At 59.7% G+C, this 27725-nt stretch overlaps 1 protein-coding gene across 7 annotated transcripts in view; it reads left to right on the top strand.

The window, feature by feature from the left end:
• AFAP1 (actin filament associated protein 1) overlaps window positions 1-27725 on the top strand; it is a 157397-nt gene that overhangs the window by 128158 nt on the left and 1514 nt on the right. For 4 of the 7 annotated variants that reach the window (XM_042985033.1, XM_042985028.1, XM_042985027.1 and 1 more), the window contains 6 exons: window positions 746-1003; window positions 3127-3241; window positions 6973-7137; window positions 8738-8928; window positions 11121-11282; window positions 13623-15675. In XM_042985033.1, the coding sequence (XP_042840967.1) occupies window positions 746-1003; window positions 3127-3241; window positions 6973-7137; window positions 8738-8928; window positions 11121-11282; window positions 13623-13649 (918 nt within the window). In that variant the 3' untranslated portion in view covers window positions 13650-15675. Of the gene's footprint in view, window positions 1-745; window positions 1004-3126; window positions 3242-6972; window positions 7138-8737; window positions 8929-11120; window positions 11283-13622; window positions 15676-27725 lie in introns of those variants that run through there. The other 3 variants (XM_042985029.1, XM_042985030.1, XM_042985032.1) reach the window with 3 other exon arrangements.

Raw genomic sequence — 27725 nt, 5'->3', positions numbered from 1 at the left:
AACACCATTATATCCGCTATATTCTGAAACGTCCTCTTTTCTGTGATGATTTGATTTCTTTCTTTCAACAGACTGTGTTTGGGTCGCTGTGCTTTCTTCAGGTAGAACAGAGTGTGGCACCCGGGTGCACACTGACGGTCACCTGTAACACCTGAGCCGCTGACGCGTGCGTGACAGACAGGCGGAGTCAGGAGGTGGTGTTCACCCTGGCACACCCGCAGCTTGGGGCAGCGCCGTGCGCGGCTGGGGCCGGGCTCTGTGCCGCGGTCTCCTCCCGCATCTTGAGATTTCCCCGGGGGACATAGAGGGGTCAACAGTTTCGAAGCACTTAAAACAACGTCTGGGCCGTAGTAGTTACTGTAAAGTAAAGTGCTTTCTGGGCCGGAGCTCGAGGTTTCTGGGCCCCCAGGCTGTCACATGGCTTCCGCTCTCTGGATTAGGACTTCCAAAATTGGGGTCTTTAAAGAAAAAATGTCAAATCCTCTTTGTTTTCCTCTCTACTTTTAAAGAAAGGAACGAAACAAAAACTTCATAAGCCAGCTACCCTGGGAATGATCTTAAGGAAAAAAGCAACCCCTCCTGAGTCTCCCAAAGTAGAAAAGTTGTCTGCTTACGTGTGTGTGCATGCGCGTGTGTGTTCTTGGTAACGGCGTGGGGTACACGTATGCGTTTTGGGGGGTACTAATAATGTCTCTGCTATGCTTTCTGTGGCCGAGGGCACTAACGACGAAGCTGTGTGTTGCAGTGGGACCCTGAAGACGGCCCTCCTGCTTCCCGTGCCAGAGGCCTGGGAGAAGAGGTGCTCTATGATAACGCAGTCCTGTACGATAACTTGCCGTCTCCGAAAATCTTTGCGCGCTACCCGCCTGCTGACAGAAAGGCTTCTAGGCCGTCTGCCGACAGACTGTCCTGTAACCATTACAAATACCCTCCCTCCTGCACTCAGTCTGCCACTAACACCTCTTCTCTGGGGAGGGCGTCTTCTGTCGGGCTCAGCTCCCAGGTACAGCATCTCCTTCCATCCTGTTCTAGAATTGTCTGAACCGCGGGCCTCCTGCAGGGCGTTACAAGGATAGTGTAGCCCCCAGCTCGCAGTGGCTGAGACCCATCAAGGGTGAAGCGGGATTTTGTCCTCAACTAGAACAGAATTTGCAAATGCAATCGATGTTTTGCTGCCCAGGAACTGATCAAACACTCCTATCTAGTTCACGGCTTAAGCACTGTGTTTCTTGGCCTAAATCTGGCTCTTTTTCTATTCTTGGAAAATTCCCCAGTGGATATTGTGCATTACGTTGCCTTAAGGCAAAGGTTTCAAAAAAGGACAGGGACAGTATAACTTTCCAGAACATTCTTGCACTGCAAGCTCCTTACAATATGTTCCCATCGCACGTACGTGAGGAACGCTGGACTCCAGGTACGACTTGCTTTTGGTCTTTAAACATAGAACGGGATCTTCAAGATGCTACAGTGTTTTTCTGTAACGAGTCTAAAGCGTACTGCCTAAAACCAAGTAGTAATGAGGATTTTGGATTATCACTGAATAAATAAGCTGGATGTTGCACTGCTGTCTGCTCTGTACCTCCTAGTTACGGCAGACGATAACATTGCAGTGTCAGTGCTAATCTGGTGTGTTCATGCATTTTCCGCCCGAGGACTTTCTGTACTCGGCACACAGATCTAAGCACCACGATATGAGAATACTCTGTAAACATGAAGCAGAGGGGTACACTTTAAATTACATTCTTTTTGCTCCATTTTTGGGGTAACCGTACGAAGCAGTGACTGCCTGGTAAGGTCCTAGCGCTTCGCACGGCGGAGGCTGGCAGAGCTCTAACCAGCTCATCGATTTCACCAAAATCCCAGGGAAGGTTTGTTTGTTTCTGATTTTTAACGACCGCTGCTCAGATCTGTGAAGATTCACTCAGTGAACACGAATGCGTCTACGGACTTCTCTCCTTTTATTGGCATAAAAGTTCTGTTAGGTGGAAATTGTGGGACAAGTATGCCATCTGGCACATTTGCTTTGTCCCCAGATGAGTCTGGAATGACTCGATACGTCATTTCGATGTGCTTGTTTTTATTCGTTTTCACTCTGTTTTAAGGTAGGAGACACGTTTGTAAGTTGAATAGTAGCACCTTTAGGTTTCCTGTGCTAGTTTGGTCATTTTGACCAAATAACAAGGGACCTGTTGTTTAATGCAGAGGTCTTTCAGTTAGTGAGCACCTACAGTTTGCCATATGTTGTGCACGTGTCTGGCGTGTCACCTGACTTATTTAGGAACCCTGTGGGGAGGACTCGGTATATTTATGGTTTTTTTTAATGAGCGAATGGAAGCTCCGAAAGTTGTAGCGACTTGCTCAGCGTGTCCCAAATCACAGAGTCAGAGCCTGAAGCTCCGTCTGTCCACCTCCCCACCACTGGGCCCACAATAGCAGCAAACGAAGCATCGTGGGCAAGCGTGGGTCTGGAGTCGACGTTTGCCGCCACTCTGGGTTGATTGATGACGTAAGTCAGGTCCACGTGTGTCACGTAAGCAAAACCCAGCGTCTGTTGGCTTGCAGTGAAGGAGTAGAGGTACCGTTGAATCTTTCCCAAGAACCGACTGCATTCATACTGGTCCTGTGTCGCTCTCCTTGCTTCTGTCGTCTGACCCACCCGTGAATCAGAAGGCGGTTACCTGTCCCATGAGGACGTCAGGCAGTGGCAGGGCCCTTTGAGCAGAAATCTGATGCTCGGCCATGCCGCTCCCCTGAAGAGAATCCCCCAGAAAGACGAGCCGTTCATTTTTAGAAACGCAAACTTTTAGGAATCTCCACCGAATGCTCTCGGATGTTCTACTGCCTGTGCCAGCTTCTTGGTTAGCGTTTCTGATCTCCCAATAGAAGCGTATATAACTTTCATTGCATCCCGACTGGAGGCATCCAAGTTCCTCACTGGCCTCAGACCTCCGCTCCAGACCCACGTAAGCCAGAGCAGGAAAACCACAGCAGCTCAGTGTTTGGAAAGCACGCTGGCTTTCCATCCGTGCTAGGTTATAGGAAGGATTCAGAGACTGAGACAACTTACTGAAAACAAAAAGTATTTTTTATTGTCTGTTTTTAATTTCCTTCTGCTTGTTTTGACAGCTGAAGGGTAAAAAGCCCCCCGCAGCCTCCGGTGGGGTCCCGGGGAAGGGGAAGACTCCAAGCAGTCAGCAAAAACAAGCCGATTCGGCATCCAGCGTGAAGCGCACGCCTTCAAGTAAGTTCACCGTCCGGATCCTTCCTAGTTTCAGGTGCGGTTCGCAGGGCTGGGGCCGTAAGAGCCATCTTCTCACCTGCTCGGGTAGAGATGCCAGGTGTGGGGGTCCGGTGGAGAGCGGGGACTGCGTTCATCGTCACCCTGCCGCCTTGCCGGGTTGAAGACGGGTGACGGTCTCTAACTCCGCTCTTCTGAGTGCTGTATGAAAGGAGTAGCAAAGTTGACCAGTTGGGCGTGCAGGCGGCGTGCAACCACTCTGACGCTGTTTCCCTAGGACACGATTGTAGGCGCCCTGGGCTTCGGGTCAGCAGACGTCAGCTTGCGTCCCCAGTCTGCGGGTGACTTAGTGACTTCTGTCAAGCCGCGCGAACGCTCTGTGAGCTCGGCTCCCCGTGTTGGCGGCGTAGACAAGTGGCTGTGGTCTCTGTGACGTCTCTGAGGTGTCCCGTGGGTCTCCAGGCACGAGAGCGGTGGAAGGTTGACGGGATGCGTATTCGTGCCCCGCCTTACGGTCTGCGAGCCAATGTTCGCGGTCCCCTGTTGATTTGCCCGGCCTCTTTATCAGGGCAGGTAGTGTCGTCTGCCCCGCGGTGCAGACGCAGAAATCCTCTCCGAGAGACCGAGGGGCTCCCGCAGCATCTCACAGCTGGCCAGTAACGGAACCAGAGTGAGCACTGCCGTCAGACTCCACATCTGCAGGGGGCCGAGCAGAGCAGAAGCAGGACACGAGGGGGGACCCAGCCCACCCGAGCGCCCGGTGCCCTTCCCCACCTGCGGTGGATTCACCTCAGGTGACATCCACACCCGTGCAGATTTGCTTCGGCCCCGGCGGCGCTGGGCCCCGACTCGTTCGGCCAGCGGGGCAGCTGTGCCTGTTGCCCGGGCAGCACGCGCAGGGTGCTTGCCGCCCAGCTGCTCGGGTCTCCGGGGAAGCTCTCGGCCAGACCTGCTGGTAAAGGGGCTGCGGCTCAGGCCGTCACGAGGTCCGGGAGCTCCTGAGCGGATGTGGATGTGTTAGGGGAGGAGGATGGGAGTCAGACTCCGGAGATCGCGTGGGGAGTTGTGTCTGTGCTTCCTGAATCTGGCCCGGTGCCGCTGGCTGGTAGACGGTCTCCGTGGAGGCGACGATGAGGCCAGCTGGCTCGTTAGTAACCCCTCGCAGGTGTTCTCAGCACCTGACTTAGTGACCTCCTGTTTGCACTGTGATGGACGTTCGGAGTGTGAGAGTGTCTGGGGATGGAGAGGGCGGCCCTTCCCTTGGCCACATACAAGGACGAGCCTTGGACTTGACCAACAATCCTTGGCCGCTTGTGCCCCAAGGGGGCTTCTCTTCTGTACATCAGCTTGTCTCTACTTCCTTCTCCTCATATGTGCGCTTCGAGCAGATAGGTTGGGAGCCGGTTGGACCAAATCCCCCTCGTCACAATGTTATTGTGCTGGTTAATTTTGACCTCATCTTTCTGGCAAATCTTATTTCTCTAATGCAGTTGGATCTATTCATAGTCACTTAAAAGGTTAGCACTCTTCATTTGTGGAGGGACGTGGGGGAAGGAAATAGCTTGTGCCCCAGAACCTTGCTACACGGGACCTGACCCTTATGAGATCTCTGTCTTGACAGCATTTCTCCCAGGGCCCGTGCTCCTTTCACTTCCTAGGTGATTTATTCCTTTATGTTATGAGACCTTCTGTAGGGAACCTGTATTAACTTTGGTGACATCTAACGGTGACAGAAGAAAAAAAATAATTGCATTCAGTGTTTTTGCTGAATTCAGCCAGTTGTGTTACAGGCTGGACGAGGTTTATTGCACGGGGACCCAGAGATGTGGACATTTATAGGTTAGTGCATGCAGCTCTGTTGGGAAAGCCTCTCCGGTTAGAAGTCAGCGAGCACTCTAGCCGGTGCCCGCGGTGCTTTTGTTTCAAATGGCCGATTTCGTTACCCTCGGGCTGCGATCCTTTTAATATCATGCTGTGTGTGTACTTTTTCTTTCCGTCTGTCTGTCTGTAGTGAGGGGAGGTTGCCCGGGGACTGAAGATTTGCACCTGCCTTCCTAAACGCAGGGTTTCATTGCAGGAGTCAGCGCCTTCGGCATCTAGGACAGGGGCCGGCTGGGGCTCTGGGGACTCCGTTGTCACTGACGGTGACTGGAGCTGCCATGAGGGTCCACCCCGTCCCGGGCATCTTGTGGTTTTCTTGGGATGGGTTTTAGGTACAGATCTCAAATTTTGTTGGACCTCCAGGTGGGCTTCTCGCTTCTGCTTCATGGGGCGGGGGGGCGGGGTGAAGCTGAGCCTCGGGGAGATTCGTTGCCCAGTCCTGGCGGCCTCTCTGGCATCACACCACACACCTGCCCAGGAGTCACTGCCAGTCCCCTGGGGCAGCAGACACACAAGCCGACGATGGCGATGCTGTGGGGTGTGAGGCGGCGGGGCGCAGGGGTGCGGCTGACTCGTAGGAGGCCCCTGAGTCGCAGTCAGGTGCAGGAGGCAATGGGAGCTCCGAAGTTAGTGACCCTTGATCACATGTGTGGCATCTCTGTCTCTTCAGGGTGTTTTTCCAGGGAGGGTTTCTCTGAATTATTGTCCTCATAAAGCCCACATACTCAGAGGACAAGATTTAACGCAGTAGCGTTGGCCAGATCTCCGACTAGTTTCCCTAAGACTGGTTTCCTCTTCGTTCGTTCGTTCGTTCGTTCATTCATTCATTCGTTCATTCATTCATTCCTCTTATTTAATGAGCATTTAGCAAGTGCTCATTTCATGCTTGTTCTGAGCGCTCCATAAATCTTAGGTTAGCCCTGGTAACAGCCCTGGGGGTCGTTGTGTCACAGTTGCGGGAACCGAGGCATAGACAGGCGGGGCGCATTGTTTCAGGTCGCACAGCTGATGTGGCATGATGGGATTCCAGCCCAGCCAGCCAGATCCAGACCCCGCGGCACACAGACTCCCCGTATTCCTGTTCATTCCTTCACTCGTTCAGTGGATACCCGTGTGCTCGGTCCAGGCCGGACACCCACCGCAGCACAGGGGACAGAGCTGCGTCCAGCCGGCCACACTGCCAGGTGGCTCAGTCATGGGGCTCGGGTGTGCCGGTGTTCACGGAAGTCTTTTGAAAAATACAGAGAAGTGCCCACATCCGGGAGATTACTCTTGGTGTGGATTAGAGAATGCTGAGCCGCAGCCTTATTGAAGATTGTTGCGTGCTGCAAAGGAAAGTGAGTTAAAAAATGTCCTGATGTTCTGTTTGTGTTCCCTTAACTCAACTCAGAGACTCCTGGGAAGCTATCGGAACTATTCGAATTTCTCCATTTTTTACTCAAGTCCAGCTTCCCATTCTTTGTCTTACTGAGCTAGCGAAATAGCTAGATTAGAGTGTCTTTTACCAAGTTGGCTGATTTTTTTAAAAAATTTTTATTAAATATATTTTTTAACGTTTATTCACTTTTTGAGAGACAGAGACAGAGTGCGAGCAGGGCAGGGGCAGAGAGAGAGGGCGACACAGAATCCGAAGCAGGCTCCAGGCTCTGAGCTGTCAGCACAGAGCCCGACACGGGACTCGAACCCACGAACCATCAGATCACGACCTACGCTGAAGTCAGACGCTTAACTGACTGAGCCACCCAGGCGCACCTTGAGTTGGCTGATTTTAAATAGGCTTTAGGAATTACCCTGTTATCTGCTTAATTAAACCTAATTTTCTTCTGTGGCTTTCTTTCTTTTTTTTTTTTAAGATGCTGACCAGTACAAATATGGCAAGAACCGGGTCGAAGCCGACGCCAAGCTGTTGCAGAGCAAGCAAGAGGAGCTGCTGAAGAGGAAGGAGACCCTGCGGAACAGGCTGGCCCAGCTCCGGAAGGAGAGGAAGGACTTGAGGGCCGCCATCGAAGTGAATGCTGGTATGCGGGGGCACCTCCTTGGGTTAGAGTGTGCACTTCCTGTCCTGCCCTCAGTAAGACCGCCCGTCTCCGTGCTGGGAAGCCCAGGGTGGCACCGCAGGACAGGCAAGAGGAGGCCAGGGCCGCCCCTCAGCCTGCTCGCCCGCTCTCCGCTCTCCGGGGCCGGTGGGTGGGGCCGCCGGGAGCTGTCCCCTCTTCAGGTGCTGGCAGCAGAGACTGTCTGCAGGACAGGTGGGGCTCAGCAGTTTCAAGTCATGTGTATGATGAAACAGTTGGGGCTGCTGGCAGGAGAACAGTCCACGGGGACAGGTACGATTCAGGAGCCCAAGCAAGAGGTAGAAGGAACCCTTGGTGCCCCGAGAAGAGACAGCGTCTGAACTCCTGGAAGGGAACAGGGAAACAGGCCAGGATAGTGGAAACACGCCCCAATGGCCGTTGTTGGAGAACCGAGTCAGGACCCGAGAGCGGGGTGTCTCTGGATCAGGCAGGTCTGTTCTTGCTGGCAGGGGCAAGGAATGTGGGGTTCGTGGCTGTGCGGATGGAACTGGTGTAGGTCGCCTCAGCTCAAGACTGGTTCTTACCCTGGGGCAAGATTCACGCTTTAGGTTTCGGTTTTGCTGGCCTCGGGGTGGAGCAGAGGACCCGGGGGTCCGAAGGGGAGACGCCCGCTTTCACACGGCTCACCTGCAGGGAGGCCTTGGCGTACCTGCACGTGAAACAGTTCATCAGCCTTTCCAGCCTTTCAGTCCAGCCTTTCCGGACTTCGGGGCCTAAATGAGTGTTGGGACAGGAAGCGCTTTTGGAGTTCAAAGACTGGGAGGTTAGATACGGGCTGAGCAAGTGAGAGCTAACCCGCAGGAGGGGCTGGACGTGGCAGCCGGCCGCCTGCCTGCGGGGAACCGAATGCTAAGTCAGAGACCTGGGTAGGAGCCTCCAGGCCCACAAGACAGAAGGAGGATTTCTTCCTTCTGTTGTTTCAAGCTTGCAGGGTCGCAAAGATGCAGACAGGTTAGACCAGCTCCCACGCGGTGACACCAGGCCAGGGCCACACACGCGAGCCGGGTGACCCCTTGGGATCGGTTTTCCTGCACGTGCAGTGGGTACGTTCCCAGCCGCCTTATGTCCGTGGGACACATTTCAAATAAAGTGAGTCCAGTAAATGCACCTTGAAGCGACAGGTGCCTATTCTGTGGGGGTGAAAGCTTTATCGTGGATCCTCCGGGAGGAGAGAAGGCCCAGGAATCACGGGGTGGGGGGATTGGGACAGGACAACCTCCAGACTCTCCAAGCCAGCGGCACCCCTGCAGGCATCTGCCCTGAGTCCCATATGTTGAAGTGAGTACGCTGAGGCCTGGGCCCAGAATTCTGGGATTTGTGGGAATCCAGGCCTCCGGCCTCCAGGGCCACAGTCTCCCAGCTGCAGGAAAGCAGAGCGGTTGGAAATGGTCGCTGTTCTTTTAGCGAACAGCTGAACTTGAGTTTTGTAGAAGGGAACCCAGGTCAGGGCCGCTTGGCCCACAGCGCCGTGCAGAGCTCGCGCGAAGGGCAGCGGCGTGTGCCATCTGTTGGCCGGAGCGACAGCGTGTCCGTGGGCTTGCAGGCAGGAAGCCGCAGGCGGTTCTGGAAGGCAAGCTGAAGCGGCTGGAGGAGGAGTGTAAGCAGAAGGAGGCCGAGCGCGTCAACCTGGAGCTGGAACTCACGGAGGTCAAGGAGAGCCTGAAGAAGGCCCTGGCCGGCGGGGTCACCCTGGGCCTGGCCATCGAGCCCCGATCAGGGACGTCGAGCCCACAGGTAAAGTCCCTGCCAGCCCAGCGAGCACTCAGCCACATGCCAGCTCTGGATGGGTTCCCGGCTGTGCTCTGAGCCACTGGCCTCACGTTTTCCCCTCTTTGTGTAAGCATGGTGGACACAGCGGCCCCCCTCCTCTCCCTTCCCGGATGCCGTCACCGTAGGACACAGCAGCCCCCCTCTTCTGCTTTCCTGGATCCGGTCATGGAACACAGCTCTCTTTATCTCTTTCCAAACACGTCCTGATTGGATTCCAGCTCAGTAGCTAGAAATCTCAATCCCACGTAGCAGGTTTTCACGAAGCGTCCAGCACATGCTGGGGATCCCGCCAAGTTGCGGGGGGCAGAACCCTTGTCAAATCTGACAGGACGAGGGGAAAGAACTTTCAAAACACAAATTAGTGCCTTCAGGGGCTTCCTGTTCACTCTCTGGGACTCATAGTCACTGAGAAGCTACCAGCATCCTTCTCATAACTATTCTGTCGGGTCCAGATGACCCTCAGAGTCTGATGTCACTACTTCCGTTTTACGGTCGAGGAACGTGGGACCCAGAGAAGTGAAGTGACGCCCCCCCCTCCCCCCGCCCCGAGCACACGTGGCCAGAGGGGAGCCCTGAATGCGGTGCCTCCTTCTCTGCGGGAGCCTGTGACAACCCCCCCCCCCCCCGCCACCTGACCCGCTTCCCAGGGCTCCTTTCTGTCCCTCTTTCCAAACTTCCTGGCAAAATGTGGAGCCTGGGTGAAGCCCCCTGCCCCTCCCCTCAGCACTGGGGTGGACCCGCGGGGAAGACTGATGTCTTTACGGATGTATGGCACAGCTGAAACCCCGCATCCCCCCGGGGGTTCCTCCTCTCTCTAGCGGTGACCCTGCACCCCCCCCCCCAACCAAGAGTCCCCATCTTGGCCCCCATTTATCAACTCTTCTCCTTTGGGGCTCACAAAGCCAAGCCTGTCCTTGGGAAGGCTCAGGACTGGTCTGTTTGAGCCTCCCCACCCAGCCCGCAGGGCCCGGCCACGTCCTCCCTCGGGAGGTCTCTCCTTGGACCTTGGTGCTGTCATCGGTCCCGGCACTGGCAGCTCCCGGCTCTACCCGCCCGGACCTTGTCCTGGGAATGCGGCTCATGGGACAGATGTCCCAGAGGAGCATCACGGGCTGCCTTACGGACCCAGCTTGGCCTCTCCCAGGGAGAGATGGTGTTACTCTCTCCTTACCAACCATTCTGTCCCCCACTCCCTCCTGGCCAGCATGGCCTTTGAAAAGCATGTCCAAGTGAACCGGAACATGGGTACAGCTAGCTGCTTGGCATCCAGGGCCAGCAGCCCCCGTAGGGGGTTCCAAGTGACCCAACTGAGTGGTGATTGAAGCAGTGTTCTACTCAGTGGCGTGCCGTATGACCCAAGCAGCATGCGACCATGTGTTATGCCGCCATGATGGGGAGCTTGGTCCTGGGCCCCCATCGGGGTGGGCACTGCTCCCCACCAGTCCTCTTCCCCAGGGAGCAGCCTGTGTCCTTGTGGGGGGGGGGGTGCAGGGTGCTGCCAATTGTAGGCACATTTGGTCACATGCTAAGCGTTTCAGAAGACGTCTTCCTTTGGTGTCCACGAGCTGTATGGGCTGCAGGATTATCCGGGCTGGGGTCACTCCAGGGAGCTCTGCGCTGCCACCAGCCACGGTCACAGTGACTTTCACTGCCTGGTGGCACGCAGAGCTCTCTGAAGGTACAAAGCACCGTGCAAATGGACAGCTGCCCAGCTCGACCAGTCGTCCCGTCTGAAATGGCGTTTCGAAGGTGCTCTCAGAACCAGGTGCTAACCATGCAGGGCCGTTGTCATTGTTGTCTCTGCCTGTTTCCAAAACCCATGTGTTTTCTTTAAAATGAACAATTCTCGGGGTGCCCGGGTGGCTCAGTCAGTTGAGCATCTGACTTTGGCTCAGGCCGTGATCTCACCGTTCGTGTGTTCAAGCCCCGTGTCAGGCTCTGTGCTGACAGCTCAGAGCCTGGAGCCTGCTTCGGATTCCGTGTCTCCGTCTCTCTCTGCCCCTCCCCCACTTGTGCTCTGTCTCTCTGTCTCTCTTTCTCTCTGTCTCTCAAAAATAAATAAACGTTAAAAAATTTAAATGAATGATTCTCCTGCTGGAAAATGCTGATGGCCTGGAAACCATACCTCACGAGGGGCCTTCTCTCTGCGTTGACAGTCTCCAGTTTTTAGGCATCGGACTCTGGAGAGCTCACCCATGTCCAGCTGCGAGACCAGCGATGCCGAGGGCCCGGTGCCGGTGAACAGCGCGGCCGTGCTGCGGAAGAGCCAGCCTACCGGGAGCTCCCCCTGCCGCGGGCACGTGCTGCGGAAGGCCAAGGTGAGCTCCGCCCTCCCGTGTGCAGAGGCATCCGCCCCAGGGTGTGCTGGCTGCTGTGGGAGGGACAGGTGGGGGGGGGGGGGCTCCAAGGGCCTTGCCGTTATCCCCACAGCCAGGGCCTCCTTCAGGGTCCTCCTCCTTTTCAAAGGCCAAGAGCCCCAGAACCTAGCTCAGGGCACCGACCAGCTGGTGTCCCTAGCAACTGTGGCTCTGGGAGGACCTGGGGTGGGGACTGGACCAGGTGACCTCTGGTTCTCAGAGTCCAGGCTGCCCCACTGCCTTGCCGGTGGTGCTGGGGGCACAGGGTGAACCCCTGTGCCCACCTGTGCTCTCCAGTCTCCTGTCTGGGATCGGCCCTGACAAGCTGGGATGCTAGACCGAAAACTCTCAGAAAATGTTAAATCCGTTATAGTTTGTCAAAGTGAACGGTTCTTGACTGCGGTGACCGCAAGCGTGGCATGCAGAGAAGTCGGGCTGGGAGTAATTACCTTAATTCATCAGATGCATGTAATTTGCTCTGACGCGTGTGGAGGCGGGCAGCCTCCCTTTGCTGCCTCTGGGCCCTTCGTCACTGTGAGAACCTGCCCGACCTGGCTAGAGATGCAGTGTCTTCTGAGAGGTGGCTGTGTGTGGGTGAGAGCGGCCCTCTGGGTGCCCACGGTGGGTGCTGGCGGCTGTGGCTGCGGGCACGTCCTTCCTGGCACACGCTTGACCGCTGAGAGGTGTCCCTGCCGTGTGCCCGTTAGCCCCCCCGGGGAGCGCACAGAGCCGGCCCCCCTGGTGCCGCTAATTGTTTGTAGATGAGCCGTGCAGTAAGAGCGTGGCAGCTATTTTGTTTCTCTCCTGTGGAAGAAATCAGATTTACCACTGAGCCGCGGCAGCCCCCCATCCAGCTGTATGCCCTGGGGGTGCCCGGCGGCCCCCCGGCTTGGGGACGGCAGCTCCTGCCGCTTCTCCGTGACCTCGGCCGGTTCAGATGGGTGGCAGCACTGAGGCCAGCCCAGGCCCACAGAGGGGAGCCGCTGTCCCTGCTTGCGGGTCCCTCACTGAGGGAGGGGGGTCGCACAGGGGTTTCCCGGGATCCCTGGGAGGCGACAGGGGCCTCATGGCTGGGGTCAGGGCCAGGGGCTTTGGGAACAGTAATCCACACTTAGGGGCATCACACGCGTGCTCTCAGGGGCCCACCCCAGCCCCTTTCTGAGGACCAGGACAGTCGGCTCGTTCTGGGCACGGGAGGGGTTCGCCCAGATGGCATCCCTTAAGTGACTTCCGGGTCCCGATGGGAACCCAGATGGTGGGAGGCACCTGTCACGGGCTTTCAGCTCCAGGCCGGGTGCTCCCCCTGGCTCCGTCAGGAAACCTGCACGCTGACGGGTGTTCTGGAAGCCTGGTGCCATGGCCTCAGCGTGCCTTTGGAGCCTCCACAGGCAAACCCTTCCGGAGGTGGCGGGTGCCGGGCTGCTTCACGGTGGCGCCCGACCTCTCCGCAGACTCTCCAGCGAGGGCCTGCAGGGCTGTGGTCTCCCTTCCCACCTTGTCCTGCTTCGGTGTGTTCGTGCAGCTCTCTCTGTCCCTCCTGGCTTTGGCCACTGTGACCCGCGCCTGGCGATTGCATTACCTTTGCTAAACTTGTCGGGGAGACACGTGGCAGCTTCTGTGGACAAGACGCACACCCGTCTTCTCTCTAAACCCTGCACGGCCCCGGGGCACATCGTGAGCCGCGGCGGTGTGGCGGGGGGGGGGGGGGGGGGGGGGGGGGGAGGGAGGGACACGGCCTCCTGGCTTTCACGGTGGACACCTGCCCACGTGGCCGTCTTGGGGAAGCAGCAGAAGGGCCGAGGGAGGCCGCACTGGAGGCCGGTCCTCTGTCTGCACAGCCTGCCTGACCGTGCCCACACGTGGTTTCCTGGGTGTGAGGGCGGCTCGGTTTTGCTTCTGTTTCCGGCACGTTGGCCAAAGCTGTGCTTTTAAGTGTAACTAAGCTTCGACTTTCGACCCCAGAAAAGGTGAGAAATCCCCCGTTTCATGCGATGTGCGCAGGTGCGCAGTGAACAAGCCCCGTTAGTCCAGCAGGAGTCGGGCGTGCACGTGGGCCAGCGCTGTCCCCGGGGGCGTGGGGGATGGAGCGCGGCCGCCCCGCTCGGCCCCCGGCCCCGCGCCCACACACGCCCCCTCCCTGCACCTCCCGGCGGCCCCTCGCGTGCGTCTGACTCCCGGGTGGGACGGCCATTCTCCCCGCCGTGCCGGTCCCCACACTGCAGGCGGCCTGCGTCCCCGGGGCGCAGCCCTGCCTCCTGGCCCCGGCCACCGTGACCTGTGCCTTCCTCTCGCCACACTTAGGAATGGGAGCTGAAGAACGGGACGTAGAGCACGGCAGGACGCCCCGCCCGCGTGGCCGCGGCACAGGACGCGAGGGTTTGTGACCGAGCTCCGACGCCAGCGCCCACGCCCGCCCGCGCGCACTCTCGCTACTGTTCACGTCCCCCTTAAAGAGACTTCCTGGTAACACTTTGGCTTCCGCCTCCACTTGCCAAAGAGCAGAGAGGATGGGAAGGAGCCCCGTGGCAAATGGGGAGCTGCACCCCTTTCCCGGGTTCCGGGAGCGCCGGGCCCTCGCGGGTGAGCGCGGCCGGCGTGGGCAGGGGCACCGCCCTACCCGTCTGCCCAGAGGCCGGGGTCTCCGTGTCCCTCCCCACGCGCCCGTCCCCCTCGTCACTGGAGGCGGGCACGTGACGCATCTGTGCTGTGAAGCATCTTTCCCCTTTTACCGTCTTTTTTCTGGACAAAGGCTTTCGTCACCATGACGTGAAAAGCTGCCATTCTTTTTAAACTTTAAAAAGATTCTCCTTTTATCATGTGTTGCACTTAGCTCTAAGGGTTCTTCAGAGGTTCTGTACCATATTTTATTAATTATTTGTACTGCTTTTGAAAGGCAGCGGAGTGTCTCTGCTGCTCACCAATGTGTGTCCTTGTCCCCTTCCCCGCTGTCCCCGACCCTGCCTGCCACTCAGAGCCCGCAGGTGCCTCGCGGGATTACAGTGAAACCTCCACTTACAGACGGGCCAGTCCCGTGAGAGAAGCAGGTTCTGGAAGCCGCCCGGCCACAGAACCAGAGCATCCTCGTGCGGGACGAGAGCACGGCCCTGCCTCCCGCACGCAGACCCGGAGCGCAGGGGCACTGGGCTGCTCCCAGGCCCGCGGGCTGGGGTCGGGTCCCTGCACCCGTGTGGCGTTTCTAAGAGCCAGGTAATCTGCTGTGTCTCCAGAGGGACCCTCTCAGGAATCCTCAGTAATGGGGGGTGCAGCTACCGATGGAATAAAAGTCGGTCACCCCAGGACCCCTCTGCAGACAGATTCGGGGGCACGTGTCACACACGCGTGGAGGTCGTTTCCTGCACCATGTGGAGCCGCGGCGGAGCAAGGCTTCCGTCCGCCGCGGGTTCCCCACCAAATACGGGAACCGCAGACAAGAAGCCGTCTCCCCTGCTTTTCCCCCAGGCGCCCGCATAGCCTGTCCTGGGCTCCGCCACGGCTCCCACCGCCCTTTCTTCTTAGGGGTCCTGAGGCTGCCTGTGACCTTAGCGAGACAGTTCACAGCAGGGAGTGTGAGCTGTGGAGGTGGGCCGAGCGGAGACACAGCTGTCGCCTGGCCTGTCCCTCAGGGCCCCCCTCACCCGTTAGCAGGTGGAGACATATCTCCCCAGCACCCAGCCCATTCGACCCCCTGGGACTTCGAGGGGGAATGCCCCCAAGACCTCAGGGCCCATCTTCCCAGCACTGCTGTCGTCCGTGTGGGAAGCTGGACCGCCTTGCCTTCCTTCTATGAAACTGATTTTCTGTAAAAGCAAAAAGTGTGATCCACCGTAGATTTTTGCTGCCTTCCGGTCCGGTAAAATTTCTCAGCGTAAGGCGCTGGGGCCTCTCTGCTTGACAGCCGACTTTGCCCGAGACAGCTGCCCGGTTAGGGCCATCAGGAGGGAAAGTGTGCAGCCTGTGCGCCCGACCGTGGACAGCACAGCCGGGGAGACCCCAGGCGGTGCTAACCCTCATCCCCATGAGTTTGCCCAAGGACACAGCCCATTGGAGCCAGAGCCTGGACTAGGACTCGGACCCTGGTCCTCACGCTCCTGACGAACAAAACTGGTGTCTAAAACGCCAGGTTTTAAATTCGCTTTCACAGCCACGAACCCTTTAAAGGGGCCAACAGGCTCAGGCGGGTCCTGCGTCCCGCGGAGCCACCTGTGGGGGTCGCGCGGAGAGCAAGTCTGCTGACATTGGGCTCCTTTGCTGTGCGTTCCCCTCGATGTCTTTAGATTTGGTCAGAAAGTTAGGTGAAGGGATTTGCTTCAAATTATTTATTTGTATATGTTCAATAAATAGAGTTTTTAATTTATGTCTGTATATATTAGACACACATTAGCCATCTTGTCAGAATCCTGACAGAGGTGTCATTTTACCACCTTCCCCACGCGCCCCAGGGCTCGGGCCCTGCCCGGCGAGGTGACGTGTGCAGCGGGCTGAGGGTCCCTCGCTGCGTGGGTGCCGGTCACATCCCACTGGAGACATCACCCGAGCCGTAACAGACGGTCCTGTTCATGGAGTGATGGCCAGACCATGACGGGGCCCTGACCCAAACAAAGCGGGAGGCACGCGCTGGGCTCGCAGATGGGACCAGCTCTGAGGGTGACGGGCCACTTCCATTAGCACTTGAAGCCACACCGTCAGCCTCCAGGCGCTGCCTCTGGTCACATGTCATCCACCTTCAAAATCCCCTCCCGCCTCCTGTGTTTGTAATGTTTGAAAGTCACCCAGCAGCCTTTTGCACAGAAGCAAATGGTCACCTCAGTGTGGGCACAGGTGGGCAGAAAATGGTCACCTGGTGTGGGCATAGGTGGGAAGGTCACTTTTCCTTTGTTCAGAGTCCGTAGAGGGTTGGGCAAGGCCCTGCAAGCTGGCCACACCCTTGCCGGGCTTCTGGAAGGTTCCACCACAGGGTAACCAGTGTGGGTCTGGGGAGCAGTCCAGATGGCCGTGGAGCTTTCTGGAGTCTTCTCTGGGTGACCTTTCACGCCGTGGTGTGAACCTGTCCCCCCCCCCCCCCCCCGCCATCCCATTCATCCGCACACCTCTGTGTTGCCAAGCCTGATCTCCCCCGCATGCGTTTCAACAAACTACCCGAATGGTTTGCTGATTTACCTTTTGTCAAGTCTGTTTGGAGCGGTCTGTGCCCTCAGGCCTGAAGGCCGCGCCCAGGAAGGAGACTCAGACTTGTTCACTCACAGCCACAGTCTGGAACCTGTGTGCAGCTTTGCAAGGGGATCAACCTGGGGGCAGCATGGGTGTTTCGGGCAGGACCCATTTGTCTGTGGTCACATCCTTTCTGTCCAGAAGGGAATGGCGACCGTCCCCGCGTGCCCTCTGGCTGGAAGCCTCATCTTGGCCACACACCGGGCCGTGCACTCGGTCTGCCGGCCGAGGCGTGTGACAGGACCTGCCGAGGGGCAAGGGGGCATCGCTCCCATGGCCCACTGTGGCTGCCCTCTTTTTTTTTTTTTTCTAAGATAATTTTTTAATGGGAAAAATTTTAAGTCTGTCGTGTCGTTTAAAAGAGAGCAATCACTCTTTGTTCCTGTTGTCATTGCTGGCTGCTTGCTGTCCCCGTGGAGGGCCGGGTTGATACTGTGAAGACGTGACGGGGAACGGCACCGCGTGCCCAGAAGCGGGCTCAGCCTCTCCCGCGCGCGCTCCCAGGCGGCGTGTCTGGGGCGAAGGCAGGTGGCTGCGCCCCAGGGGTTGCCGGGCTCCCTCGATTCCGCCGCCCCATCTTTTGTGAACCAGTTCCAGCTGCGATCTTCCAGAAAAAGTCCCCTTTCCGGCAGCGGGCACGTGTCCCCAGGCGTTCCGAGCTGTCGCCATGGAAGATATTTTCAACATGGGATCGTCAGATCGTGACTCTTAGGGACCAAAGGTGTTTTTAATGAAATAGTCTTTGTATTTGATTTCTAGTGAGAAGGGAAGCAGTGACTTTAATTTTCACACCAACTTTTGCATCATATTTAGCATTAATTGACCACGGCTATAAGTTGTAAAATGTTTTCATATTAAGATTGTAATTATTTCCTACTGTATTTTTAAAAAAAAAAACTAAAGTCATATTTAAAATTCTCTTTGAAAAAAACAAACTAGAAGCGTCAAAGATTTTTTTTTTAATTAAATATGTCACCGGTGCCCATTTTAAATGATTGTAAATAGATTTTCACTGTATTTCTCAATGTATTTAATTCATGAAGTCAGAACTTTTATCGGTGGAAACTGCCAATGGAGATACCAGTTTTCAGGCCGTTTGCTCCATATTGTAGTAAATCACTTGAATTTTCTGCTTTACTAACTGATTTTTCTACTGTTTTACACGGTGTAGCGCACGGACTGGCGCCCTCCGGCGTGCCTCATTTGTGTGTTATCAATAAAGCGGTACGCGTCCAGCCAGCCTCCGGGTCTCGCTCACTCGGTTTGCAGAGCAGCCGGGAACGGGGCGAGTTGCGGGCAGTCTCCATGGTGGGGGGTGGGGGGGAGCAGGAGCAGGGGAGGAGCAGGTGGGGGCTGTGCTTTGTTTCCATCCGCAAGGACCCTCTTTCATGAAAGAGCCTGAGCTGTTGTGTTTTTAAGTGGTTCGTAGTCTACAGACCCGAACTGAAGAAACCCTTGTGCACCTGCTGGGTGCCGGGCTCCGGGCCAGGTTACGGATCGGACGTGTCTTGCTCTCGGGGGCTCGCTCACGTCCACAGTCCGCCGGGATGTCCCCGGCGAGTGCAGGGTCGCGTGGAGACATCCGGCATCTCCAGGAAAGGTGTGGCGGCCTTCGAGACGGTGGGGAGGGTGTGCAGGAGGGTGGGTACTTGAGCCAGGCCGTGGTGTTTAAATAGGAGTTCGGCAAGGAGCGAGGCAAGGGAAGGACGTCGCCGTCGGAGGCAGCGGCAGGAGCGGAGGGTGGAGAGTGAGAACAGGGGCCGCTCGGGCCAAGGCCGGGCTGTGAGGACACGGGAAGGCGGGGGTGGCGAGGGGGGTCGGTGGAAGGTGAGTCTAGACCAGCGGCTGGAGAGACCGGAGGGCCCCCCCCGCGTCCTGTGGAGAAGAGGGAGCTGTGGGGCACGTCCGGGGCTCCGCGCGTGGGTGGGATGGCCCCAGGTCTGTTTGGAGGAAGGAAGACGGCCGCCGGCCGGGACCTGAATGAGAGTGACAGCCCGAGGCCGGCTCGCAGCGGTGCAGAGGCAGGGATGCCCCCCGCGGGTGCACGCGCCCAGTCTGAGCCGCAGATGGAGGGAACCAAGCCCCGCCCCCGCCAGGTGGCCGGCTCCTGCCCCCAGAGCTCTCCTTGACCTGGTCCTGCCTTGGGAAGGGCTGGCACGGGCAGGAGACGGCCCCAGCTGCGGGGCTGGCCGGTCGTTGGACAAGACGACCCTGGGGTCCGAGGAGCCGCCCCTGGCGAGGTGAGGGGGGCCCGCAGGGTGGAAGTCCCGCTCGACAAGCAGGGGGGCCGGGTCTGACCCCGGGTCGGCGAGAGCTGGAGTCGCTGCACGAGTACCCATGTGGGACCCAGGGACGTCCCGGTGACCCGAGTGCCCGCCGAGACCCACCTTCCAGGGTGCCCCTCGCCCCGAATTGTCTCCCTGTGGTGTGGGGTGGGGCTGGGCCCGTCACAGATGGCGAAAGGGCCTTTCGTTCCATCCGTCTTAGGTGGAGGGGGGGGTCTCGGCATGGCCGTAACCCTCTGTAACCCCACGCAGGAGCCGGGACAGAGCTTTCCCTGCCCCAATGAGAGCTGTCCGCCCCCCCCCCCCCAGGCAGTCTGTCCCCCGGGGAGATTTGGTAAGTCTGTGTTGACTGAGGCTCTTTCTCAGGTCTCGAACACAGGTCACACCCCGCTGGGTTGACGAAGGAACAGGAAGTGCCTCTTTAATTTCCTTTAAAGCTCAGCCAGAAGACCCCAGAGATGACTCAGGATACTCATCATGTGCGTTATAACTTGGGGCGGGGGGCAGGCGACACAAAGCCTCACCAGCGTAAATCGGGAGCCCAGCTCCTTAAGGGGAAGCAGGGAAGACGTTAGCTGGTGTCTGGGATCCAGAAATTTCATGATGGGAACTTCATCGATCTTCTGATGAGTGGCTGTCTTTTCGTACAAAGGGACCAACTGGTCGAGAAGGGGGGTGAGAGACACAGGAGGGGTGCCCACCCAGTGCGAGGGGTCAGGTGCGCTCACCTCTTGACCTGGGGGGGCTGGTGCCAGCCGGCCCTGACCTCCGAGAGGACTGGTCTGTCCTCGAGCTGCGCACGGGGGTGGGGGCGCACGGAGCTGAGGGCTGCCTGCTTCCTTCCCGGGGGGCGGCCGGCCTCACCCCTGGACGCACAGACTGCCCTCCCGGGACCAGCCAGTTCCTGGAGATGGTGAAGGGCTCGCCCGTGAGCACGCTCTCACGTGCAGACCAAGCATTCTGGAGCCCAGCCCCCAACCGCCTCCCGTGTGGGGCCCCTACGCTCTGGGCCACCACCCTCTTCCCTGGTCCCCGCAGGACCTCTGCGGCCCAGAGCCTGCTGACATCATTCCGAGTCGCCAATCCCGGGCCTGTCCGTGCCGGCCCACCTGCTCCTTCCCGTGAACCCGGTTCTCCGGTCCCTCTGCCTCCTGACCGGCCCCGGTGCTGCCCCGCGTGGCCCTGCCGGTCGGCGGTCTCCGGTTTGAATTCTGCCTCGTTCTCTTCTTTCTTGGTGTCTGAAGTGCCATCTGGCTTGTCTCTGAGGGGGCCTCTCTCTCTGCCTCGCTCGTCGGCGGGTGGACATTAGAGGGCCGACTGGCGGCCGCGGCCGCAAAGGACTCTGGGGCCCGATGCTCCGAGCCCGACGCTGCTGCGCTTCTCCTGGGGCCGGACGGAGCAGAGCAGCGGTGGGAGGGCCCGACGCCCCGGGTGGTGGTGCCTCATCCTTCCCGAGTCCCTCCAGCCACGGGAGAAGCACCTCATCGGGCCTGACATTCGGGCCCCGACTGGTTTTGTTGAACAGACTCTCCTGAGCACCTGGTCAGGCCGTCCTGGGCGCTGGGAGCACAGAAATGGGTTCGACCCGCTTCCACCCTGGGTCACAGCAGGCAGTGGCCGGCGGGGAGGGGGAGCAGTCCGACAGCCACGTCCTGCGCCCAAGACTGTTCTGGACACAGGGCGGGCGGGGGACGCGGACGGACCGTGAGGGTTCCCGCTCCCGCGGGGCTGAGCTTCCCGAGCGCGGCTTGGGCAACGATAAAAAACAAACAGAAACACTCAGCCTCGAAAAGCTCCAGCATTCGGGCCGAGGGAAGCCAGGCCGCAGGCCGTAAGGCAGGAACGAGGGGCCGTCGCGGGAGAGGGCAGGGCGGAGGCTGGGGGAGCGCAGACCACGCGGGGCCCTCAAGCCCAGGGGAGGTGGGGCAGCTCGGTGCTTTCGGCTGCGGGTCAGAGGGGACACAGTCCAGCTTTGGTGACTGGGTCCCCGAGCAGGAGGTGGGGCGGTCAGCACCCCGTCCCCGTCAAGGAGCCCAAGCCTGTGTGCAGGCACAGCCGCGCCCGTGGAAGAGAAGGCCCGGTCCTCCCCACAAGTGCCCCAGGGGTGACGTCTCTGAGCTGTGGCCGTTGCGGCCACCGTGGGGTCCACCCTGTGCAGACAGAGCAAGGCTCCCCTGAAGAGGGGCTCAGGGAGGAGGCAAATGCTGAATGGAGGAAAGGGGGTGCTGCTGGGTTGGGGGGCTGGGCTGGGGGCGTGCAGGGGGGCGGGGGCAACCAGCAGAGGCTGCTTCCGACGGAAAGGAGTTTCCCGGTGGGGCTGGAAGGCCCTGGAGGGTTCCAGGCAGGGAAGGGAAGTGTTTCAAGGCTCTGACGACTACACCAGGCAGAACTGGCCACGGGAGGTGGCAGAGGCCACAGGGAGGCCAGCCGGATGCACGCACGACCACGCCTTGTCCCCCAACCCCTCCCCGCCGGCAGGCCCCTCAGGTGGGCGTCCCCACATTGCAGGGTCGGCCCGTCTTCTCGGGGAGGCTGAGGGTCCCCACGACTGCCATGTGTAAGCTTCGCGCTGCGATGGGAGTAAAGTCATGGGAACCGGATGCGGCTGGATGCCAGGCTGGGGGTCCTGGGGCACTGGAGGGGGCATTTCAGGGGGCCCGGGGGCCAGGGTGGGGCGTGTCAGGGGTTCTGGGGTGCCCGGGCGGGGGGTGTCAGGGGTCCCAATATGCCGGGGCGGGGGGGTGTCGGGTCCCGGGGGGCCAGGGCAGGGGGGGCTGTCAGGGGGGCCAGGGGATTTCAGGGGTCCTGGGGGGGCCGGGGGTGGCAGGGGCACCAGGGGGTGTCAGGGGTCCAGGGACACCTGGGCGGGGGTTGTCAGGGGTCCCAGGGGGCTGGGGGTTGTCAGTGGTCCTGGGGGTCCCGGGGGTGTCAGGGGCACCAGGAGGTATCAGGGGTCCCGGGGGGCCAGGGCAGGGAGGGTGTCGGGGGTCCCAGGGGGCTGGGGGGGGGTATCAGGGGTCCCAGGGGGCTGGGAGGATGTCAGGGGTCCTGCGGGGGGCCGGGGGTGTCAGGGGCACCAGGTGGTGTCAGGGGTCCAGGGACACCTGGGCGGGGGTTGTCAGGGGTCCCGGGGGGCCGGGGCAGGGGGAGTTGTCAGGGGTCCCAGGGGGCTGGGGGGGTGTCAGGGGTCATGGGGGGCCTGGGGGTGTCAGGGGCACCAGGGGGTGTCAGAGGTCCAGGGACACCTGGGCGGGGGTTGTCAGGGGTCCGGGGGGCCCCGGGGTTTCAGGGGCACCAGGAGTGTCAGGGGTCCAGGGATACCTGGCGGGGGTTGTCAGGGGTCCCAGGGGGCTGGGGGGATGTCAGGGGTCCTGGGGGGGCCGGGGGTGTCAGGGGCACCAGGGGGTGTCAGGGGTCCTAGGGGGCGTGGGGCAGCAGTGCAGGGAGAGGAGGCAGCAGGAAGCAGCAGACCGGGCAGCCGGCCCCATCTTCCTTCCCCCACCTCCTCTGCCTACCCCGCCCACGTCTGTCAAGCCGATCTAGACTCCATCTAGAATGTTCCACGGCGTGTCTCAACTACGCGCCTCCCGAGACACTGTCCTTCCCATTTCTGGCGGTGGGCACGGGACTCGCTGTCCCCAGTAGGACCTCTTCTCCCCACGGGAGCCTCGGCCTCCATATCCCACCACGCGTGAGGGCTCCTTGGGGAGCGACCATCGGCGCCCACGAAACGGTAGAAGGCGCCAGAGTGGCAGGGCCTCACCCCTTCCCGCCCGCCTTCTGAACCAGGACCCTGCTCCGTCGACCCTGCCCGTCGCGGCTGGCCTGCCCCACGTTCCCCCCCTTCCTCCCTTCATCTCAGAAGCGGCGCTCCCGGGGCGACCCGGGGACCCCTCTGTACCCGGGTGCCATACAGGTGTGTGTCCCCCCACCCCCCCGCCCCAGTGCCCAGGTGAGCTGCTGCCTCAAGCCACGTGCACGTGGCTCTCCTTTCGCGTCCCTCTGCGTGACCCCGACAGGATGAGCAAGAAAACCGGCAAAGCTGCGGCCCCTACGCCTGTCGTAAACGCGTCCCCGGGGCTGGGGGCTCTCTCGGGGCAGGCTCTGGGCCACCCGCTTCTGGACCTTAGCCACCTGGCGTGGGGCTTGGCCCGGAGAAGCCGTTCAGAAACACGGGTGTGACAGCGGTGCCTCCACCACCACGGCCAGCGGTGACAGTGACAGCCACACCCGTCCCGCACTTGCCTCACGCACCAGAGGGACGGGGCGAGGCCCGTCCTGCAGCCCCTGAAGCTTTGGCCCAGCTGAAACCACCTTCTCCTCCCGACAGACGCTCCTGGGCCCCCGAGGAATCATTCATTCGCGCCTCTCATTCATTCCCCCCGAGGAATCATTCATTCAAGCCTCTCATTCATTCCCCCCCGAGGAATCATTCATTCTCATTCGTGCCTCTCATTCATTCTCCTGAGGAATCATTCATTCGCGCCTCTCATTCATTCCCCCGAGGAATCATTCATTCGCCCGAGGAATCATTCATTCAAGCCTCTCATTCATTCCCCCCGAGGAATCATTCATTCAAGCCTCTCATTCATTCCCCCCGAGGAATCATTCATTCTCATTCGTGCCTCTCATTCATTCTCCTGAGGAATCATTCATTCGCGCCTCTCATTCATTCCCCCGAGGAATCATTCATTCGCCCGAGGAATCATTCATTCACGCCTCTCATTCATTCCCCGAGGAATCATTCATTCGCGCCTCTCATTCATTCCCCCGAGGAATCATTCATTCTTATTTGCGCCTCTCATTCATTCTCCTGAGGAATCATTCATTCTATTTCGAGCCTCTCATTCATTCCCCCGAGGAATCATTCATTCGTGCCTCTCATTCATTCCCCCCGAGGAATCATTCATTCTCATTCGTGCCTCTCATTCATTCTCCTGAGGAATCATTCATTCGCGCCTCTCATTCATTCCCCCGAGGAATCATTCATTCGCCCGAGGAATCATTCATTCGCCCCTCTCATTCATTCCCCGAGGAATCATTCATTCGTGCCTCTCATTCATCCCCCCCCCCCCCCCCCCCCCGAGGAATCATTCATTCTCATTCGTGCCTCTCATTCATTCTCCTGAGGAATCATTCATTCGCGCCTCTCATTCATTCCCCCGAGGAATCATTCATTCGCCCGAGGAATCATTCATTCACGCCTCTCATTCATTCCCCGAGGAATCATTCATTCAAGCCTCTCATTCATTCCCCCGAGGAATCATTCATTCTTATTTGCGCCTCTCATTCATTCTCCTGAGGAATCATTCATTCTATTTCGTGCCTCTCATTCATTCCCCCGAGGAATCATTCATTCGCCCCTCTCATTCATTCCCCGAGGAATCATTCATTCGTGCCTCTCATTCATTCCCCCCGAGGAATCATTCATTCTTATTCGGCCTCTCATTTATTCCCCGTTTGGTGAGCACCCACCGCCTTGGGGCAGCGCAGACTCGCGAGGAGCAAGGCTCGGAGTCCCGGCCTCACTGCGGCCTCCTGGTGCTGGGGACGCACGTCAAGCAGCCGCCCTGCTAGCACGCGTGCAATTAGAGACTGAAGCCGCGAAGAATGGTGCCGGCGCCTGGTCGTGGCGCACCGGGTCCGTGGGGCCGCGCTCGTGGGACACGCGGGGAGAAACCCGAGGCTAGTGAGACAGACGCGTGGGCGACTCTATCATCGTGAATGCTCCATCCACTGTCGACGCAGAACAGGGTGGTGGGTCCAGGGAACATTCCAGAAAAGCGGGTGGTGGCTGCGTTTTGCAAGTCAGGGCTGAGAATAGGGACTGTCTCCACTGAGCCCGGGTCCCCGAGTTCCATGGGGACCACGGGACCCCGGCTGCAGGGTCTGGATGCCAGCTGGCAGCTTCCAGAGCCACGCGGGCCTGGCCTGGGGGGTGAGAAGCACAGTTTCAGCGGTGACCGTGGTGGCCGAGCCCGCGGGGGTGTGCGCTGTGACTCCTCGGTCCCCGTGTCCCCAGGACTGAAGTGCGTGCGTGGACGGAACCAGACAAGTACACTCGCGACCGGGTGGTTAGGGTGACCCGGGGACTGAGTCACCGTGACAGTTAGGGCCCTCGCCACCTCCCAGACCCGCACGGGTGAACCGGTCACCGTTTCCGTCTCCGGGGTGGCCCGTCCACGCCACGGGCATCCCGCCGCGTCCCGCCGATAGAGGTGGCCGAGGAGAGAGCGCCAGGTTCTCCGGGACCCGTGGCAAGACACGCATGTGCCCAATCCCCAATTCCGTGTCCTGACGGATCCGTGTCGGCCGGGTCCTAACCCTCGCGTGAGAGATTCCACAGAGGGAGGCGGGGGCCGTGAAAATCTCGGCCTTCGGCCCCGAAGAGGGCGGCTTTCCTGAGCCTGACCAGATGCTGGGGGCCCTCCTGCAGATCCCCGACAGCGACCTCGGTCTGCAGCAGCCCCGCAAAGGGCTCCCAGGGCTCTCCTGGAAGCCTCGCCCCCCGGCCGCCCCGCGTCAGCAGGCAGGTGCCTCTCGTCCGGCCGGTGCGCCTGGCGCCTCAGCGTCTCCTTGACCTTCCGGGGGGGGACCTTCGCGCTGCCGAGTGACAGCAGACAGCGGGGCAGAGCACGGACACGGCAGGGGTGCTCGGCGATCCGTGGGGCGCTCCGGGTCGCTAGACCAAAGCGGAGGTCGCGGGAGCCCGCTGGGTCGCCGGCATCTCGCCCCGCAGCCGCCGGGTTTGCGCGGGGACCGTTCACTTCTCGCTCTGCTCCATCTCCGCGTCTATTCAGGTGATCGATGCTCCCAAGGCGCTTTCGCCCTCGCCTCGCCGGTCCCCTGCCGTCGGAGCGCTCGCCGTCGAGCCCCCTCGGCTGACACGACAGCGGGCTGTTCTTTCTCGGAAGGCACGTGCACCTGCGGCCTCGAACGTTCCCGGATCCCGGACGTCGTCCAAGTTCCTTGACAAATGAAAGCCAGCTGGGCCGAGCCGCGGCCGGACCCTTGGCGACGCCGAGCCCCCGTCTCTCGGGTCCCCCGGCCCTTCTGCCTGCGAGCCACGCGCGAGGGGGGAGCCTCAGCCCCCCCTGCAAGCGTTCTGTCCGTTCCGGTTGGGACGTGCCCGTCCTTGCCCTTCCAGCCCAGAAACGTGTGCGGCATCTGCTCGCTTGGGCTTTTTCAGCTCAGCGTGTGTGGACCAACGGCCCCCCGACCCCAGAGCGCTCGCAGGGGCTCTTTCGGGTCTCTTCCTCTCTCCGTCCCCCCTGCCTTTATTTTTCAGCTCCCCTCCCCGCCCCCTCAGGGGTCGCCGCTCCCTTCGCTGCGAGCTCTGACCCGCATTATCTTGCACACGAACCTGAATGTGTGCCCTGCTCTACGCCCCCGCCCGCCCAGCCCGCCCCCTTCTGTCCGGCTTCCAAGAAGGGACATTTGCCTGCGTGTTCCATCCAGGCACAAGGCACGCGGTCTCTAAAATTTCCTCCAGCTTCCTTTATAGGCTCATCCGGAAAATGTGCCTTTTCTCTGCATCCGCAGGCCAGCCTCCCAACCGCCTTGGGCTGGGGGGCTGTCCACCTGCCCCTCCCCCGTCTGTGACTGCTTTCTGTCCCAGGTACTTAGCCTTGAGGGAGGGGCGCCCTCCAGACCCAGCGTTTTCCGGTTCACGAGCGGAGCCCCGGCCGCCCCGCTGCCTTCCATGACCCCCAGGATTGAGGCAGGGTCCCCTCTGATCCCACATTGTGGTGTTGACGCTGCAAGACGAGCGTTTACTTCTGCGTCACCATCAGCCTTCTGTGGTTGCTCTTTGTCCCCAGTGTAGGGGCTGACAGTGGCCCTGACTCTGGCTGGGGGTGAGGGTAGGGGAGCACGTGACTCAAGACCAACACAGTGAGCTACAGGGGTTCCCTCCGGGATGGCCATGTGACCTGATCAGCACCTCTAGACTTCATGAGATGAAGGTGCCAAGTCTGGAGCTACTGCAGCCATTTTGTGACCCGAGGACAATGATGCGTATGTCCCTAACACCTGAGCGGCGGAAAGTGGTTGGGAGAAACGGAGCCACGCCGGAAGTTTTCCACGTAACCCTGTGACTCAAATCGCCAGGGGAGCCTCCTCACTGCTAGAAATTTTACCAACTTCCTCAGCGAATCCACTTCCTCCCTCTCCCGGACGACAGTTTCACACCTTCTCCTGTTTCCCTGACCCCTTTTCCTGCCTCGTTTGTCCCTGGAAACCCACTGCAGTTGGAAAAGAAGCTCTAAACCCAGGTGCTTCCGTGCCTCCCTGTTCCCGCCCGGTGCCCGCTGCTCGCACTTGGGCGCTGGTCCTGAGCTACGACCGCAGACAGGCGGTCCCTTCTCTCCCGACACACCGTCCCTCTCCCCTCCTCCATTTGCTCGCTCCCATCCGCACCTCTTCGGGAAGCCGTCCCCCATCGTCACTTTGCACACAGCTGCTGTCCCCCCTCTCCACTGAGTCCCAAGAAAATTCTAGAAACATTACTATATACACTGGCTTTAGTGCCTCGCCTTTGGTGACTTCCTGGACACGTTCGTCCTCACGCGGCCCGGAAGCCCTCCGCCCGGCCGCCTCCCCCGGCCGTGCTCTGCCCTCACCCACCAACCTCCTCGGCAGGAGCTGTGTGGTCACAGGGGGGCTGGCGGCTCCTAGGGACGCTCACTGGGGACCTGACGTGGTTTCTGGGCGCCTTGCTGCCCTCGACGGTGGGATGGGGCTGCTGCTGGCGGCTGGCTTTGCGAAACTGCACGAAAAGTGCCTCAGCGGACTTGGCACGTGGCGGAGACTCAATGGGAGCTGTCGTCATTGCTGCGGTCACCTTGTCCTCGTCACCGCCGTGCTGGCAGGCACCGCCTCCTCAGCCAGGACGCTGCTGGATCGTGACCAC

Source organism: Panthera tigris, chromosome B1, assembly GCF_018350195.1.
Source record: "Panthera tigris isolate Pti1 chromosome B1, P.tigris_Pti1_mat1.1, whole genome shotgun sequence".
NCBI classification, from domain to species: Eukaryota; Metazoa; Chordata; class Mammalia; order Carnivora; family Felidae; genus Panthera; species Panthera tigris.
The sequence above is the reverse complement of the archived record's forward strand: the minus strand, read 5'-3'. Positions and strand labels throughout refer to the sequence as shown.